This window comes from Melopsittacus undulatus, chromosome 30, assembly GCF_012275295.1.
Source record: "Melopsittacus undulatus isolate bMelUnd1 chromosome 30, bMelUnd1.mat.Z, whole genome shotgun sequence".
Classification (NCBI taxonomy): Eukaryota; Metazoa; Chordata; class Aves; order Psittaciformes; family Psittaculidae; genus Melopsittacus; species Melopsittacus undulatus.
This window is the reverse complement of record NC_047556.1, coordinates 437,355-457,066: the sequence shown is the minus strand read 5'-3', so window position 1 is coordinate 457,066 and position 19,712 is coordinate 437,355. Positions and strand designations below refer to the sequence as shown.

Here is a 19,712-nt window from a genome sequence, read left to right as displayed (position 1 = left end):
TTTGTATGCAAATGAGAGGGAATTGGGGGGGTGGGGACACGCAAACGAACGGCTCTCTGTATGGAAATGAGTATGCAAATGAAGGCTGTACAGAGGAGCCTATGCGCATCATGGGTATATGCAAATGAAAGGCTCTGTATGCAAATGAAGGGCTCTGTATGCAAATGAAGGCCTCTGTATGCAAATGAAGCGCTCTCTACGCAAACAATGGGCTGCCTATGGGGGCTGCGTGTGAGAGCGCAAGGGCTGTATGCAAATGAGATGCTCTGTATGCAAATGAGACGCTCTGTATGCAAATGAACCGCTGCGTATGCTAATGAACGGCTGCATATGCAAATGAACGGCTGCATATGCAAACGAAGGGGCTGGATATGCAAAGGGCTATGCAGTCGGTAGCCTCCGTATGCAAATGAATGGCTGTACATATGCATGTGAGCGGCCGGAGATGCAAATGAAGGGGCCTGTATGCAAATGACGGGCTGCATATGCAAATGAGAAGCTATTTATGCAAACGAACGGCTCTATCTGGTTCTGACGGCACGTATACGCAAATGAGGATATGCAAATGACTGGCTGGGTATGCAAATGAACGGCTCTTTACGGCACTGACGGCCTGTACGTGCAAACCGAGGGGCTGTGTATGCAAATGAGGGGCTGCGTATGCAAATGAGTCGCTCTGTATGCATCCAATGGGGATTGGGCACGAGGGGGTGAATGGAGCTCAACGTGAAGGTCCCTATGGGGAGGGGCGTGGCCATGCAAATGAGGCGGGAGGGGATTGGATGGGGCAGGCCGCCTATGCTAATGAGGAGCGCTAGGGGGCGCCATTGATGGGTATGGATTCCCCTCTATGGGGGGGGTCCGGGGCGTGGCTATGCAAATGAGGCAGTGGGAGGGGCTAGGGGGCACCATAGTGCTCATTGACAGGCTCCTATACACCCTATAAGTGATAGGCGTGGTTATGCAAATGAGGGCAAGTGAATGGCCGATAGGGGGCGCCATAGTGCTATTGACAGCCTCATATCTTCCCTATGGGCGTGGCTATGCAAATGAGGGCACGGGAAGAGCCAATAGTGGGGCTTATAGAGCTGCCTAAGCCGGGTGGGCGGAGCTATGCAAATGAGGCCGTGGCTTCGTCCTCTAGGGGGCGCCACAGTGCCAACGAGCTCCATTCATCCCTCCAGCTTCCTTTAATGTGTGCTAATGGGGAAAGGGGAGGAGCCTATTCAAATGAATTGGGTGTTTATGCTAATTAGGTGTTAATGTATGCTAATGAGATGCATATTTATGCTAATGAGCAGGCGGCAGCCCATGCGGACGCGCTGCTGTTGGTGTTCTCATTGACTGACAGAGCCTCATTCGCTGCCCTGGGCCCGGCCGCCAGGGGGTTCCGGGGGGGGGCGGAGCCTCAGGCCCCGCCCCTTCTGCTCGTAGCCAATAAGAGCGACCTGGCTCGGGCGCGTCACGTGACGGCTCGGGGTGAGGAGCCATAGGGACGCATTGGGGCACATAGGGACACATTGGGACCCATAGATCCATATTGGGACCCATAGAGACACATTGGGAACCATAGGGACACATTGGGACCCATAGGGACACATTGGGACCCATAGAAACCCCTTTGGCCCCATAGCCCCATAGAACTGACCCTATTGAACCCCGTCCAGCCCCATAGATCTCCACTGAGACCCATAGAAACCCCTTTGGCCCCATAGAACCGACCCCATCGAGCCCCTTCCAGTCCCATAGAGGCCTTTCCAGCCCCATTCACCCCCATAGAGCCCCATAGACCCCCAATAGAGCCCCATAGAGCCCCATTCACCCCCATAGATCCCATTCAGCCCCATAGACCCCCATTGAGCCCCATTCACCCCCATAGAGCCCCATAGAGGCCCATAGACCCCCAATAGAGCCCCATAGAGCCCCATTCACCCCCATAGATCCCATTCAGCCCCATAGACCCCCATTGAGCCCCATTCACCCCCATAGAGCCCTGTGGAACCTCTCCAGCCCCATAGACCCCATTGCCCCCCATTCATCCCCATTGCCCCCCATAGACTCCATATACCCCCATAGACCCCATATACCCCCATAGACACCCCATAGACCCCTATAGACACCCCAATAGACCCCCATAGACCCCAATAGAGCCCCATAGACCCCCATAGACACCCATAGACAACCCATAGACCCCATATACCCCCATAGAGCCCCATAGACACCCATAGACCCCATTGCCCCCCATATACCCCCATAGACCCCCATAGAGCCCCATAGACCCCCATAGACCCCATTGCCCCCCATATACCCCCATAGAGCCCCATAGACCCCCATAGACACCCATAGACACCCCATAGACACCCCATAGACACCCATAGACCCCCATAGAGACCCATAGACACCCATAGACACCCATAGACACCCATAGACCCCCATAGACACCCATAGACCCCTATAGACCCCCATTGACCCCATGACCCCCCCCCCAGAGGTCCGCAGCCTCGCTTCCGTCCTGCGCTGCGGTCACGTGGAGACCTCGGCCGAGCTGCGCATGGGCACCGAGGAGCTCTTCGCGCGCGCCGTCCGCGAGGGGCGGGGCCACCGCCGCCGTCTCCATGGCGACGACGCCGGTGACGTCACCGAGGGCGACGGTCGCTATGGGGACGGTCGCCATGACGACGGTCGCCATGGCGACGGTCGCGCTTTACGGCGGCGCCGCAGCCTGACGGGCAGGGCCAAGCGGTTCCTGGCCGGGCTGGTGCCGCTGTCGCGACAGAGGTCGCGCTCCTGCGGGGACCTGGCCGGGGTTTAAAGGGGGCGGGGCCCAAAGGGGGGGGGGGGGACCACATGTGGGGGGGGGGGGGGCCGGTTTAAGGGGGTATTGGAGGCTATTAAAGGGGTATTGGCCCTTTAAGAGCTATATTGGTCTCTTTTAATGGTGTTGGGCCCTTTAAGAGCGGTATTGCCCCTTTAAGAGCGGTGTTGGAGCCTTTAATAATGGTATTGGCCCTTTAAGAGCTATATTAGACCATATATAGAGGTGTTGGGCCCTTTAAGAGATGCATTGGATCCTATTAAAGGGATGTGGTCCCTTTAAAAGCGATGTTGGCCCCTTTAAGAGCTATATTAGACCATATAAGAGAGCTGCTGGACCTATAAGAGCTGCACTAGCCCTTTAAGAGACGCATTGGAGCCTATTAAAGGGGTGCTGGTCCTTTAAGAGTAGCATTGGCCCCTTTAAAATCAGTGTTGGCCCCTTTAAGAGATGAATGGGAGCCTATTAAAGGGCTGCTGGCCCCTTTAAGAGCCATATTGGCCTCTGTTAATGGCGATGCCCCCTTTAAGAGTGGTGTTGGGCCCTCAGAATGGGCACTGCCCCTTTAAGACCCCTATGGGCCCTTTAAGACCCTATGTGCCCCTTTAAAACACCCATTGGACCCATTAAGAACCACATTGCCCCTTTAAGACCCTATGGCCCCTTTAAGACACCCATTGGACCCATTAAGAGCCGCATTGCCCCTTTAAGACACCCATTGGACCCCATTAAGAGCCGCATTGCCCCTTTAAGACCCTATGGGCCCTTTAAGACACCCATTGGACCCATTAAGAGCCGCATTGCCCCTTTAAGACCCTATGGGCCCTTTAAGACACCCATTGGACCCCATTAAGAGCATCATTGCCCCTTTAAGACCCTATGGACCCTTTAAGAGCGTCATTGCCCCTTTAAGCCCCTCCCATTCACCCTGGTATGGGAAGGAAAGCTCGCTCCTGATTGGCTGTCTCCGGCCCCGCCCCTCGCTCCCCATTGGTGGATTTTTCCCGGGGCCGTTTTTTTTTTTGTTTTTATTTCCAGAAACCGAAAAAAAAAAAAAAAAAAAAGAAGAAGAAAAAAAAAAAATTTTTTTTTTCCCAAAATTCGGAATTGTCACCGGGGGGGGGGGAGGGGCCGGAAGTGGCCCCGCCCCCTCCCCCCTTGGCCCCGCCCACTTCCGGTGGGGAAGGGGGAGGGGTCAGGAGGAGGGGGAGGGGCCGGGGAGGGGGCGGAGCCGTTACCTGGAAGGGAGGGGGAGGGGGGTGAGGAGTGACCCATAGATCCCAGTTCTGACCCATAGATCCCAGTTCTGACCCATAGATCCCAGTTCTGCCCCATAGATCCCAGTTCTGACCCATAGATCCAAGTTCTGACCCATAGATCCCAGTTCTGCCCCATAGATCCCAGTTCTGCCCCATAGATCCCTTTGTGACCCACAGATCCCCCCCACATTCTGCCCCATAGATCCCCTTCCTTCTGCCCTATAGATCCCCCTTCCCATCCTGCCCTATAGATCTCCTTTCTGCCCCATAGATTCCTTTCCTTCTGCCCTATAGATCCAGCCCTTTCTGCCCCACAGATCCCTCACCCCCATTCTGCCCCATAGATCCCCTCCCCCATTCTGCCCCATAGATCCCCCCATTCTGTCCCATTGATCCCCCCCATTCTGCCCCATAGATCCAGCCCTTCCTGCCCTATAGATCCCCCCATTCTGCCCCATAGATCCCCCCACTCTGCCCCACAGATTCCCCTCTATTCAGCCCCAGTTCCCCTTTCTGCCCCATAGATCCCTTTCTACCCCACAGATCCCCTCCCTTCCGCCCCATAGATATCCCCCCCCATTGTGCCCCATAGATCCCCCACATTCTGCCCCATAGATCCCCCCATTCTGCCCCATAGACTCCCCCCATTCTGCCCCATAGATCTGCCCCATTGTGCCCCATAGATCCCCATTCTGCCCCATAGACTCCCCCCCATTCTGCCCCATAGATCCCCATTGTGCCCCATAGATCCCCCCATTGTGCCCCATAGATCCCCATTGTGCCCCATAGATCCCTCCCATTGTGCCCCATAGATCCCCCCATTCTGCCCCATAGATCTGCCCCATTGTGCCCCATAGATCCCCCCCCAGCCCCATAGATCTGCCCCATTGTGCCCCATAGATCCCCCCCATTCTGCCCCACAGATCCCCCTCTATTCAGCCCCACAGTTCCCCATTCTGCCCCATAGATCCCCCCATTGTGCCCCATAGATCCCCCCATTCTGCCCCATAGATCCTCCCATTGTGCCCCATAGATCCCTTTCTACCCCACAGATCCCCCCCATTCTGCCCCATAGATCCCCCCATTGTGCCCCATAGATCCAGCCCTTTCCACCCCATAGATCCCCCCCCAGCCCCATAGATCCCATTGTGCCCCATAGATCCTGCCCCTCACATGGTCTGTGGGGAGAAGAGCCCTGACAGTGTCAGACACTGAGACGCCAACGTCTGCGAGGCCAAGTTCAGCGCCGGGCTCAGGGCTATGGGGCAGAGACAGGACATGTGGGGCTGCCCCATGGATAGAGCCATAGGGAGCCCCAGACCTATAGCCACAGCCCATAGAGACACATAGAGACACATAGAGACCATAGAGACACATAGAGACACATAGAGACACATAGAGACACATAGAGACCCATAGAGACACATAGAGACACATAGAGACACATAGAGACCCCATAGAGACACATAGAGACACATAGAGACCCATAGAGACCCATAGAGACCCCATAGAGAGAGACCCATAGAGACACATAGAGACCCATAGAGACCCATAGAGACCCCATAGAGAGAGACCCATAGAGACACATAGAGATACATAGAGACCCATAGAGACACATAGAGACACATAGAGACCCCATAGAGACACATAGAGACCCACAGAGACCCATAGAGACACATAGAGACACATAGAGACCCACAGAGACACATAGAGACACATAGAGACACATAGAGACCCATAGAGACCCCATAGAGACACATAGAGACACATAGAGACACATAGAGACCCACAGAGACACATAGAGACACAGAGACCCATAGAGACCCATAGAGACACATAGAGACACATAGAGACCCCATAGAGACACATAGAGACCCATAGAGACCCATAGAGACACATAGAGACCCATAGAGAGCCACAGAGACCCCATAGAGCCCAATAGAGACCCCATAGAGCCCAATAGAGACCCCATAGAGCCCCATAGAGACACATAGAGACACCATAGAGACCCATAGAGACCCCATAGAGACCCCATAGAAACCCCATAGAGCCCCACAGATCCCATAGCCCCTTACCAGTGAGCGCCGCAGGGTTAAGGGCCCCCAGGGGCAGGGCCCCATTGAGCTGCAGAGCAGCCTGAGCTGAGCTGGGCAACTGCAGCCCCGAACCTGGGGGGGACAGAGACAATGTGGGGCAGGGGACACATAACTGACCCCCCTGCCCCATAGCAACACATAACCAACCCCCCCTGCCCCATAGATCCAGAACCAACCCACCCTATGTGACCCATAGATCCCTGTGACCCACAACCAACACCCCCTGCCCCATAGATCCCTGTGACCCATAACCAACCCCCCCTGCCCCATAGCAACACATAACCACCTCCCTGCCCCATAGATCCAGAACCAACCCCCATTGGCACATAGTTCCCTGTGCCCCATAACCACCACCCTGCCCCATAGATCCAGAACCACCCCCATTGGCACATAGTTCCCTGTGCCCCATAACCACCCCCACTGCCCCATAGCCTCATAACCACCCCCATTACGCTACAGACCCACATAGCCCCATAACCCCCTTCCCACTCCATAGCCCCCCATTACCCCTATTACCCCATACCCCCCATTACCCCATAGCCCCCCATTAACCCCCATTCCCCCATTACCCCCTTCCTGCCCCATAGCCCTCCATTACCATTACCCCATAGCCCCCATAACCCCCATTACCCCATTTCCCCACAGCCCCCAGAGCCCCATAGACCTCATTACCCCATAACCCCATAGACCCCCATTACCCCCATCACCCCATAACCCCCATTACCCCATAGACCCCATTACCCCCATTACCCCATTACCCCCATTACCCCATAGACCCCATAGCCCCCATTACCCCATAGACCCCCATTAACCCCCATCACCCCATAGCTGCCCCATAGCCGCCCCCCACTCACCCTCAGCCAGCTTGGCCATGAGCTGCAGCCTGGCGCTGGGCCCCATAAGCTCTGGGTCCTCGGTGGCCTCTGGGGCGCCCCCCAAGTCAGGACCCTCATGGAGCTGCCCCACACGCATGGGGCGTCCGGCCAGTTCAAACCCATTGAGCTGCTCCAGTGCCCGGCGAGCGCACTCGGCCTCTGAGAACTGGGGGTAATGGGATCAATGGGGCTCTATAGGGTGTCTATAGGGTCTCTATGGGGCTCTATGGGTCCCTATGGGTTCTATGGGTGTCTATGTGGGTCTATAGGGTGCCTATGCAGGGCTATGGGGGGTGCAGGCAGCGCTGCGGCGCGGCCTCCAGGGGGCGGTATAGTGCTGCGAGGGGGCGGGGCCAGCGGAGGACACGCCCCCTGCCTCTGGGCTATTGGGCTCTATGGGTCTCTATGGGTCCCAATGGGTCTCTATGTGTCTCTATGTGTCTCTATGTGTCTCTATGGGTCTCTATGGGTCTCTATGGGGCTGCCCCACACGCATGGGGCGTCCGGCCAGTTCAAACCCATTGAGCTGCTCCAGTGCCCGGCGAGCGCACTCGGCCTCTGAGAACTGGGGGTAATGGGATCAATGGGTCTCTATGGGTGTCTATGTGAGTCTATGGGGTGTCTATGGGTGTCTATGGGTGTCTATGTGGGTCTATAGGGTGCCTATGGAGGGCTATGGGGGGTGCAGGCAGCGCTGCGGCGCGGCCTCCAGGGGGCGGTATAGTGCTGCGAGGGGGCGGGGCCAGCGGAGGACACGCCCCCTGCCTCTGGGCTATGGGGCTCTATGGGTGTCTATGTGTCTCTATGTGTCTCTATGGGGCTCTATGTGTCTCTATGGGTCTCTATGGGTCTCTATGGGTTGCTATGGGTCTCTATGGGGTTTCAATGGGTCTCTATGGGGTATCTATAGGGTCTCTATAGGTCTCTATGGGTCACTCACCGTGATGAACCCATAGCCCTTGGACTGGCCGGTGTCTGGGTCCCGCATGAGGACAATGCTCTCGATCTGTGGGGCAGAGACCCCCATGGGCTCCAGACCCATCCCTATGGGTCCCACCCCATGGATCCCACCCCATAGATCCCTATGGATCCCTCCCTATGGATCCCACCCCATAGATCCCCCCCTATGGGTCCCACCCCATAGATCCCCCCCTATGGATCCCTATGGATCCTCCCCATAGATCCCTATGGATCCCTCCCTATGGATCCCCCCAATGGATCCCGATGGATCCCACCCCATGGATCCCTCCCTATGGATCCCCCCCTATACCCCCCCCTATACCCATCCCCTATGGCTCCCCCTATACCCACCCCCCATAGCTCCCTATGGACACCCCCTATGTCATTCCCTATGGACATTCCCTATGGATTCCCTATGGATACCTTCCCGAAGGGCTCAAAGATGCCCCTATAGACCCCTCTATACCCACCCCCCATAGCTCCCTATGGATTCCCTATATCATTCCCTATGGGCACCCCCTATGCTATTCCCTATGCCATTCCCTATGGATACTCCCTATGGATACCATCCTTAAGAGCCCCATGATGCCCCTATACCCCCCCCTATACCCATCCCCTATGGCTTCCCCTATACCCACCCCCTATAGCTCCCTATGGGCACCCCCTATGCCATTCCCTATGTCATTCCCTATGGCCATACCCCATGGATACCTTCCCAAAGGGCTCAAAGATGCCCCTATACCCCCCTCTATACCCCCGTCTATACCCATCCCCTACAGCTGCCCCTATACCCCCCCCTATATCTCCCTATGGACACCCCCTATGTCATTCCCTATGGATCCCCCATAGTTACCTTCCCAAAGGGCTCTAAGATGCCCCTGAGCATCTCCCTATACCCCCCTCTATACCCCCCGTATACCCATCCCCTATATCCCCCCCTATACCCACTCCCTATGGCTCCCTATGGGCACCCCCTATAGCTCCCTATGGACACCCCATATGTCATTCCCTATGGGCACCCCCTATAGACACCCCCTATAGACACCCCCTATGGATCCCCTCTAGATACCTTCCCGAAGGGCTCGAAGATGCCCCTGAGCATCCCCCTATACCCCCCCCATACCCCCCCTATACCCATCCCCTATGGCTCCCATTATACCCACCCCCCATAGCTCCCTATGGGCACCCCCTATAGCTCCCTATAGACACCCCCTATAGACACCCCCTATAGACACCCCCTATGGATCCCCTGTAGTTACCTTCCCGAAGGGCTTGAAGATGCCCCTGAGCATCTCCCTATACCCCCTCTATACCCATCCCCTATAGCTCCCTATGGCATTCCCTATACCCACCCCCCATAGCTCCCTATGGATACCCTATAGACACCCCCTATGCCATTCCCTATGGATTCCATACGTCATCCCCTATAGTTACCTTCCCGAAGGGCTCGAAGATGCCCCTGAGCATCTCCCTATACCCACCCCATACCCCCCTCTATACCCACCCCCTATAGCTCCCTATGGACACCCCCTATACCCACCCCCTATAGACACCCCCTATGGATTCCATACGTCACACCCTATAGTTACCTTCCCGAAGGGCTCGAAGATGCCCCTGAGCATCTCCCTATACCCCCTCTATACCCATCCCCTATAGCTCCCTATGGACACCCCCTATAGACACCCCTATAGACACCCCCTATGGATTCCATAGGTCATCCCCTCTAGTTACCTTGCCGAAGGGCTCGAAGATGCCCCTGAGCATCTCCTTGGTGATGTTGCAGTGCAGGGACCCCACAAACAGCCTCATGGGGCCCCCAGAGCCCTTCTGGAGGCTGGAGGCCAGAGCAGCCAAGCGGTTCTTCTCAGCCTGGGGGGATAGGGACATATAGGGACATATAGAGATACATAGGGACACATAGAGACACATAGAGACACATAGAGACACATAGAGATACATAGAGACACATAGAGACACATTGAGACCCATAGAGACCCCATAGGGACACATACAAACCTATATAACCCCACAGAAACCCATAGAGACACATAGAGACCCCATAGAGACCCATAAAGACCCCATACAGACCCCATAGAGATCCATAGAGACCCCATAGAGACCCCACAGAGACCCATATAACCCCATATAACCCCACAGATACCCCATAGAGACCCATAGAGACACATAGAGACCCACGGAGACCCCATAGAGACCCATATACCCCCATATTAACCCCATAGAACCCCATAACAACCCCATAGACACCCATAGAACCCCATATTAACCCCACAGAACCCCATGGAAACCCATACAAACCCCATAAGACCCCATAAAGACCCATAGAACCCATATTAACCGCATATTAACCCCATAGAGACCCATAGGAACCCCACAGAGACCCCATAGAAACCCATACACACCCCATAGAGACCCTATAGAACCCCATAGAGACCCATATAACCCCACAGAACCCCATAGACCCCATATTACCCCTGTATAGCCCCATATTAACCCCATAGACACCCATAGACCCCCATAGCCCAGCGTCAGGGGGCGTGGCCTCGGCTGGCCCCGCCCCCTCGCAGCACTATACCGCCCCCTGGCGGCCGCGCCGCAGCGCTGCCTGCACCCCCCATAGCCCTGCATAGGCACCCTATAGACCCCCATAGAACCCTATAGAAACCCCATAGGACCCTATAGGGCAGCACCTGCGATGCCTGCACGATGATGGGCACCCCCAGCAGGCGCTGGCCGGTCAGGCCGATGGCCAAGGGCACGGATTGGATGTCACAGAACTCCACATAGGCAATGCCCTTGGAGCGCCGGGAGTTGCGGTCCGAGATGATGCGGACGTCACGGACCTGGGGGGATACTGGTTATACTGGGGGCATACTGGTCATACTGGGGACATACTGGTCATACTGGGGGCATAGAGGTGATGCTGGGACCATAGAGGGGATACTGGGACCATAGAGATGATGCAGACGTCACGGACCTGGGGGGTATACTGGTTATACTGGGGTATACTGGTCATACTGGGGCCATACTGGTCATACTGGGGCCATAGAGATGATATTGGGACCATAGAGGGGATACTGGGACCATAGAGGTGATACTGGGACCATAGAGAACATGGTACTGGTGACATAGAGATGATGCAGACGTCACGGACCTGAGGGTATACTGGTTATACTGGGGGCATACTGGTTATACTGGGGCATACTGGTCATACTGGGGCCATAGACACCATGGTACTGGTGCCAGAGGTGATACTGGGGCCATAGAGAACATGGTACTGGTGACATAGAGATGATGCGGACGTCACGGACCTGCGGGGGATACTGGTTATACTGGGGGCATACTGGTCATACTGGGGTAATACTGGTCATACTGGGGACATAGAGACTGTGGTACTGGTGCCAGAGGTGATACTGGTGCCATAGAGGGGATACTGGGACCATAGAGATGATGCGGACGTCACGGACCTGGGGGGTATACTGGTTATACTGGGGACATACTGGTCATACTGGGGCCATAGAGGGGATACTGGGACCATACTGGTCATACTGGGGCCATAGAGGGGATGCTGGTGCCATAGAGAGGATACTGGGACCATAGAGATGATGCGGACGTCACGGACCTGCGGGGTATACTGGTTATACTGGGGGCATACTGGTCATACTGGGGCCATAGAGATGATACTGGGACCATACTGGTCATACTGGGGACATAGAGGTGATACTGGGGCCATAGAGACAGTGATACTGGTGTCATAGAGGGGATACTGGGACCATAGAGATGATGCGGACGTCACGGACCTGAGGGGATACTGGTTATACTGGGGTATACTGGTTATACTGGGGACATACTGGTCATACTGGGGCCATAGAGGTGATACTGGGGCCATAGAGACAATGGTACTGGTGTCATAGAGGGGATAATGGGACCATAGAGATGATGCGGACGTCACGGACCTGGGGGGTATACTGGTTATACTGGGGGCATACTGGTCATACTGGGACCATAGAGACCGTTATACTGGTGTCATAGAGACAATGGTATTGGTGACGTAGAGACAATGGTACTGGTGCCATAGAGATCATGGTACCAGTGCCATAGAGATGATGCGGACGTCACGGACCTGGGGGGGGGGATACTGGTTATACTGGGGACATAGAGGGGATACTGGGACCATAGAGGGGATACTGGTATCATAGAGGGGATACTGGGACCATAGAGGGGATACTGGTATCATAGAGGTGATGCTGGGACCATAGAGGTGATACTGGGACCATAGAGGTGATGCTGGGACCATAAAGACCATGGTACTGGTGCCATAGACACCATAGTACCAGTACCATAGAGATAATACTGTTACCATAGAGATAATGATGCTGATAACATAGAAACCATAGTACTGGTATCATAGAGACCACGGTACCAGTACCATAGAGACAGTGATACTGGTACCATAGAGATGATGCTGATACCACAGAAACAAAGGTACCAGTAGCATAGAGATGATGCTGTTACTATAGAGATGATACTGTTACCATAGCAACAATGATACTGCTAAAAGCAATAGTGGTACCACAGAGACAATGATACTGGTACCATAGAAGTGACACTGTTACCATAGAAACAATGGTACTAGAACTATAGAGATGATGCTGGTACAAAAAAGATAGTACTGTTACCATAGAGATACTGGTACCATACAGATAATGGTGGTACCATAATGGTGATGATGCTAATACCATAGAGATAATGCTGGTACTGTACACATGATAATGGTACCATAGAGATGACCCTGTTACCATAGAGATAACACCAGTACCATAGAGATAACACCACTACCATAGAGATAACACTACTACCATAGAGATAACACTGCTACCATAGAGATGCTGATGCCAGTGGTACCCTAGAGTTGACTGTGTTACCATAGAGATACTGATGCTAGTGCTACCATAGTGATGCTGGTACCATAGTGATGACACTGGTACCATTGAGATGACACTGATACCATAGAGATGCTGACCCCGTTCCCATGGATCTGACCCCGTTACCTTGCCAACAGCAGAGAAGAAGTCCTCCAGGTCTCGGGGTCGGATGCGAGCAGCCAGCTGCATACAGAACACGGTGCGAGCATCGCGCTCCTCGGGGCTCAGGCTGCCCACAGCCTCCCTATACATGTATATACATGTTAACATCCCATAATAACCCTATACATACATGTTATCCCATGTTATCCCATGTTATCCCATGTTATCCTATGTTATCCTATGTGGTTGTGGGGTTGGATGTGCCCCCAGCTGCATACAGAACACGGTGCGAGCATCGCGCTCCTCGGGGCTCAGGCTGCCCACGGCCTCCCTATACATGTACATACATGTTAACATCCCATAATATCCCTATACATACATGTTATCCTATGTTATCCCATGTTATCCTATGTTATCCTATGTTATCCCATGTGGTTGTGGGGTTGGATGTGCCCCCAGCTGCATACAGAACACGGTGCGAGCATCGCGCTCCTCGGGGCTCAGGCTGCCCACAGCCTCCCTATACATGTATATACATGTTAACATCCCATAATATCCCTATACATACATGTTATCCTATGTTATCCTATGTTATCCTATGTTATCCCATGTGGTTGTGGGGTTGGATGTGCCCCCAGCTGCATACAGAACACGGTGCGAGCATCGCGCTCCTCGGGGCTCAGGCTGCCCACAGCCTCCCTAATACATGTTATCCTATGTTAACATCCCATAATATCCTATGATATCCCATGTTAACATCCCATAATATCCCATGGTATCCTATGTGGTTATCCCATGTTATCCCATGTTGTTATCCCACGTTATCCTATGCTATCCCATGCAGTTATACCAGGTTATCCCATTGGGTTATCCCATGTGGTTATCCCATGGTATCCCAGGGAGTTATCCCATGTTATCCTATGTTATTCCATGTGGTTATCCCATACAGTTACCCCACATTATCCCATACCACTATCCCACATTATCCCATATCATTATCCCATGTTATCCCACATTATCCCATACCATTATCCCATGCTATTATCCCACATTATCCTATATCCTTATCCCATGTTATCCCATATTATCCTATCCCATTATCCCATGCTATTATCCCACATTATGCCATACCATTATCCCATGTTATCCCACATTATCCCATGCTATCCCAAGCTGTTATCCCATGTGGTTATCCCATACAGTTATCCCAGCTTATCCCATGTCATCCCATGGGCTTATCCCATGCAGTTATCCCATCTTATCCTATGTTATCCCACACTGTTATCCCATGCTATCCCATGCAGTTATCCCATGTTATCCTATGCTATCCCATGCTGTTATCCCCTATTACCCCATACCATTATCCTATATCATCCCATGTTATCCCATACCATTATCCCACATTATCCCACACAGTTATCCCACATTACCCCATGCCATTATCCCATGTTATCCCACATTACCCCATGCCCTTATCCCATGTTATCCCATGCTATCCCATACCATTATCCCATGTTATCCCATGTTAACCCATGTTATCCCATGCAGTTATCCCAACCCATTATCCCATGTTATCCCATGTTATCCCATGCTATCCCATATCATTATCCCATGTTATCCTATGTTATCCCATGCTATCCCATATCATTATCCCATATTATCCCATGCTATCCCATATCATTATCCCACGTTATCCTATGTTATCCCATATCATTATCCCATGTTATTCTATGTTATCCCATACTATCCCATACAGTTATCCCCCTCTATCCCACTGTGTTATCCCATAGGATTGTCCCTCACCGCACAGGGCTCTTCTCCCGGTACAGAGGGCTCTTGCTGTGCCCGAAGCGGCGCCTGTGGGAGCACCAGCATCAGTACTGGGAACACTGGGAATGGGACCAGTTTGGGGCCAGTCTGGGTCATTTTGGGTGGTTTTGGGTCATTTCAGGGTGATTTTGGGTTATTTTGGGCTGGTTTTGGGTTATTTTGGGTGGGTTTGGGACATTTTAGGGCGATTTTGGGTGATTTCAGGGTGGTTTTGGATGATTTTGGGTGATTTTGGGGGTTTTTGGGTTCATTTTGGACTGGTTTTGGGTTATTTTGGGTGGATTTTGGCTGGTTTAGGCTTATCTTGGGTTGATTTTGGGTGTTTTTGGGTTGGTTTTGGCAGATTTTGGGTGATTTAGGGTAATTTTGGGTGATTTTGGGTTGATTTTGGCTATTTTTGGTCAGTTTTTGGGTGTTTTTGGGTGATTTTTGTTCAATTTTGGATGATTTTGGGTTGACTTTGGCTGCTTTGGGTCAGTTTTTGGCTGGTTTTGGATGATTTTGGGTGTTCTGGGACATTTTCGGGTTAAATTTGGCTGTTTTTAGGTTGATTTTGTGTGTTTTTGGATGATTTTGGCTTGATATTGGCTGCTTTGGGTCAGTTTCTTGGTGATTTTGGGTGATTTTAGATCAATTTTGGGTGATTTTGGTTACTTTGGGTCACTTTTTGGGTCATTTTGTCTTGATTTTGGGTTGATTTTGACAGTTTTGGGCTGATTTTGGCTGTTTTTGGGTGATTTTCTGTTCATGTTGTCTGTTTTGGCTCAGTTTTTGGGTTGATTTTGGCTGCTTTAGGTCAGTTTTTGGGTGATTTTGGGTGACTTTTGGTCTATTTTGGGTGATTTTGGGTGACTTTTGGTCAATTTTGGGTGATTTTGGGTGACTTTTGGTCAATTTTGGGCGATTTTGGGTGACTTTTGGTCAATTTGGGTGGTTTTGGGTGGTTTTTGTTCAATTTTGGGTGATTTTGGGTGACTTTTGGTCAATTTTGGGTGATTTTTGGTCAATTTTGGGTGATTTTTGGTCAATTTCGGGTGATTTTTGGTCAATTTTGGGTGAATTTTGGTCAATTTTGGGTGATTTTTGGTCAATTTTGGGTGATTTTCGGTCAATTTTGGGTGATTTTTGGTCAATTTCGGGTGATTTTTGGTCAATTTTGGTCAATTTTGGGTGATTTTTGGTCAATTTTGGGTGATTTTTGGTAAATTTCGGGTGATTTTTGGTCAATTTTGGATGATTTTTGGTCAATTTTGGGTGATTTTTGGTCAATTTTGGGTGATTTTTGGTCAATTTCGGGTGATTTTTGGTCAATTTTGGGTGATTTTTGGTCAATTTCGGGTATTTTTGGGTTGATTTTGGGTGTTTTTGGCTCAGTTTGGGTGTGTTGTTGGTCTGACCTTGCCCTCTCCTCTCGGCGCCGCTCGCGGCTCCGGGACCTGCTCCCCCTCCTGCGCTCGCGGCTCCGGTGTCGGCTCCGGCGCTCACGGCTGCGGCTGCGGCGCCGGCGGTCGCGGTCACGGCTGCGGCTGTGGGTACAATGGGGGCCATAGGGATGCATTGGGGGCCATTGATCCCCATTGATTCCATTGATTCTCATTGACCCCATTGATTCCCATTGATACCCATTGATTCCCATTGATCCTCATTCACTCCCATTGACATCCATTGATTTCCATTGATCCCCATTCACTCCCATTGATTCCATTGATCCCCATTGATACCCATTGATTCCCATTGATCCCCATTGACGCCCATTGATCCCCATTGACTCCCATTGATACCCATTGATCTCCATTCACTCCCATTGACACCCATTGATTCCCATTCATTCCCATTGACTCCGTTGACTCCATTGACTCCCATTGACTCCATTGACTCCCACTGTCCCCCATCGATCCCCATTGATTCCAATTCACTCCTATTGACTCCATTGATCCCCATTGATTCTCATTGACTCCACTGATTCCCATTGACTCCCACTGAACCCCATTTATACCCATTGATACCCATTGAACCCCATTAATCCCCATTGACTCCATTGACTCCCACTGATCCCCATTAACTCCACAGACTCCATTAACCCCATTGACTCCCATAAACTCCCATTGATCCCCATTGTCCCCCATCAATCCCCATTGACTCCATTGACTCCCATTGAATCCATTGACGCCCATTGATCTCCATTGATCCTCATTGATCCCCATTGACTCCCATTGATCCCCATTACCCCCATTGCCCCAACCTGTGTCTGTGCTCACGGCTCCGGCTCCGGCTCCTGCTCCTCTTCTTCCGGCTGCTGCTAAAGAATACCCCATAGGGACCCCATTGACACTCATTGGGACCCCATTAAACCCCATTGGGATCCCATTAAACCCCATTGCAACCCCCTTAACCCCATTAAGACCCTATTAATCCCATTGGGACCCCATTAAACTGCATTGGGACCCCATTAACCCCCATTAGGACTCCATTAACCCCCATTAAACCCCATTAAAACCCATTGGGACCCCATTATACCTAATTGGGACCCAATTAACCCCATTAGGACCCCCTTAACACCCATTGGGACCCCATTAAACCCCTTTAGGTCCCATTAAGCCCCATTAACCAATATTGGGACCCAATTAAAGCCCATTGAGACCCCATTAAAACCCCATTAACCCCCACTAAAACCCCATTAAACCCCATTAGGACCCCACTGACCCCCATTAGAACCCCATTAACCCCCATAGGACCCCATAGGACCCCATTGTATCCCATAGGGCCCCATTCAAACCTGCTCCCAGTCTCCTTCTTGGCCTCTTTGCTGCTCTCCTCCGGTGCCTGCTATGGGGGGGCATCAATAGGGTTAGACCCATGTGACCCATGGCCCCTGTCACGTGACCCCCACAGCCCTCGTCACGTGACCCCTGTCACATGACCCCCATCACCTCACCTGCGCTGCTGGAGGCTCCGCCTTGGAGGGGCCGGGTTGGGCCTGGGGGGGGGGGTGAAAGGGCAAAGGTCAGAGCCCCATTGAGGGACCCATAGGGGCACAGGGGGTCCCATTGAGACCCATTGAACCCCATTGAGACCCCATTAAACCCATTGAGCCCCCCCATGGAACCCCATAGATCCCTCACAGGACCCCACAAACCCCCCATAGGGCCCCACAGACCCCTATAGAGCCCCATAGAACCCCATAGACAACAGATAGCACCACATAGACCCCCTATAAGACCCCATACACCCCCATAGAGCCCCATACATCCCCATAAGATCCCATACATAACCCATAGCACCCCACAGGCTCTTATAGAGCCCCACAGAACCCCATACACCCCCCCACAGAACCCCATAGACAATGCATAGCACCCCATAAACCCTCTATAAGACCCCATGGACCCCTATAGAGCCTCATAGAACCCCACAGACCTCACATAGGACGCCATACACCACTATAGAGCCCCATAGAACCCCACAGGCCCCCTATAGAACCGCATAGACCCATATAAAGCCCCATAGAACACCATACATCCCCCATAGGACCCCATAGATGATTTACAGCACTTTATAAACCCCTTATAAGACCCCATAGACCCCTATAGAGCCCCATAGAACCCCATACACCCCGCACAACACCCCATAGGCCCCCTATAGAGCCCCATAGACCCCTATGGAGCCCCATAGATGCCCTCTAAGACCCCACAGCTCCCCCATAGCACCCCATAGACGACGCATAGCACCCCATAGACCCTCTGTAAGACCCCATAGACCCCTATAGGGCCCATAGATGCCCCATAGACCCCTATAGGGCCCCATAGGCGCCCCATAGCCCCCCCCTCACCTCCTCCTTCTTATACGGCGCCTCCAGCATGGCCTCGATGACGATATCGAAGTCGTCTGACGTCATCGCGTCCGTCTATGACGTCACAAGGGGGGGGGTCTCAGTCCTCCGAGTACCCACAATGCCCCTCACCCCCCCCCCCCCCCCCATCCCATCCCCCACTCACCGGGTCCGACCCCGCGGCCTCCATCTTGGAACGGGGGGGGAGGGGGAGGGGGGGGCTCCCCCCTGACGTCACGCACGCCCTGATGACGACACGCACGCGGTGACGTCACTCGGAGGCCCCAAATCCGCTCGGATTCACCCCAAAAGCGACACCAGGACGAGGCCTAGGCCAAGCCACGCCCCCAATGGCTCCGCGCATGCGCAGTGCGCATCCCCCCCCCCCCGCTCCCCCTTCCCCCTTTTCTCCCCCTCCCCCCCCAAACCGGACCCCCCCTCCCCCCACACCGACGTCGATGACGCAATCCCGGTGCAGCGTGACGTCATGACGCCGGTGGGTGACGTACCGGAGCGGCGACGGGAGCAGAGCGACAACAGCGGCGGCCTCGGACGCGGCGCTCAAGATGGCGGCGGAGCCCACAGCCTTCCCCCCGCTCCTGATTGGTCGGCGCTGACCCCGCCCCTCGGTTCCTATTGGTGGAGAGCGCGACGGGAGAGACGCGATTGGTCGGGGCGGGGCCGGGCGCTGATTGGCTGTCGCTGTGGTAACGGCGAGGCCACGCCCACCGGAAGCCGGGTTAAGGGGTTGCTATGGAGACGCGCGGCCTAGCGCGGCCCGGTCGAGCCTGCGTTGGAGTTGAACGGGAAATGACGCCTGGAAACGGTCGGAAATGGGTTTGCGACAGTCGTAAAGCGTCGGGGGGGGAGGGGGAGGGGAAAGGTGAAGGGGGAGGGGTAAAGGGAGGGGGAGAAACGACCCCGTTCTTGCCAAGATGGCGGCGGCCGTGAGGTGATCCAAGATGGCGGCCGCTGTGAGGTGATCTAAGATGGCGGCCGCCGTGTG

At 53.4% G+C, this 19,712-nt stretch overlaps 1 protein-coding gene across 1 annotated transcript; it reads right to left on the bottom strand.

Moving 5' to 3' along the window:
- Window positions 1–5,243: 5,243 nt before the first annotated feature.
- RBM23 (RNA binding motif protein 23) lies at window positions 5,244–19,463 on the bottom strand. Its single transcript, XM_034072535.1, has 15 exons — window positions 19,216–19,463; window positions 18,873–18,951; window positions 18,707–18,781; window positions 17,816–17,857; window positions 17,657–17,706; window positions 17,123–17,179; window positions 16,278–16,406; window positions 14,854–14,907; window positions 13,075–13,192; window positions 10,714–10,866; window positions 9,737–9,874; window positions 7,986–8,051; window positions 7,025–7,211; window positions 6,150–6,242; window positions 5,244–5,332 (listed from the first exon to the last, which is right to left on the bottom strand). Exons 2-15 carry the CDS (start codon window positions 18,894–18,896, stop codon window positions 5,244–5,246), a joined length of 1,275 nt encoding a protein of 424 aa, XP_033928426.1. The 5' UTR covers window positions 18,897–18,951; window positions 19,216–19,463.
- Window positions 19,464–19,712: the final 249 nt, after the last annotated feature.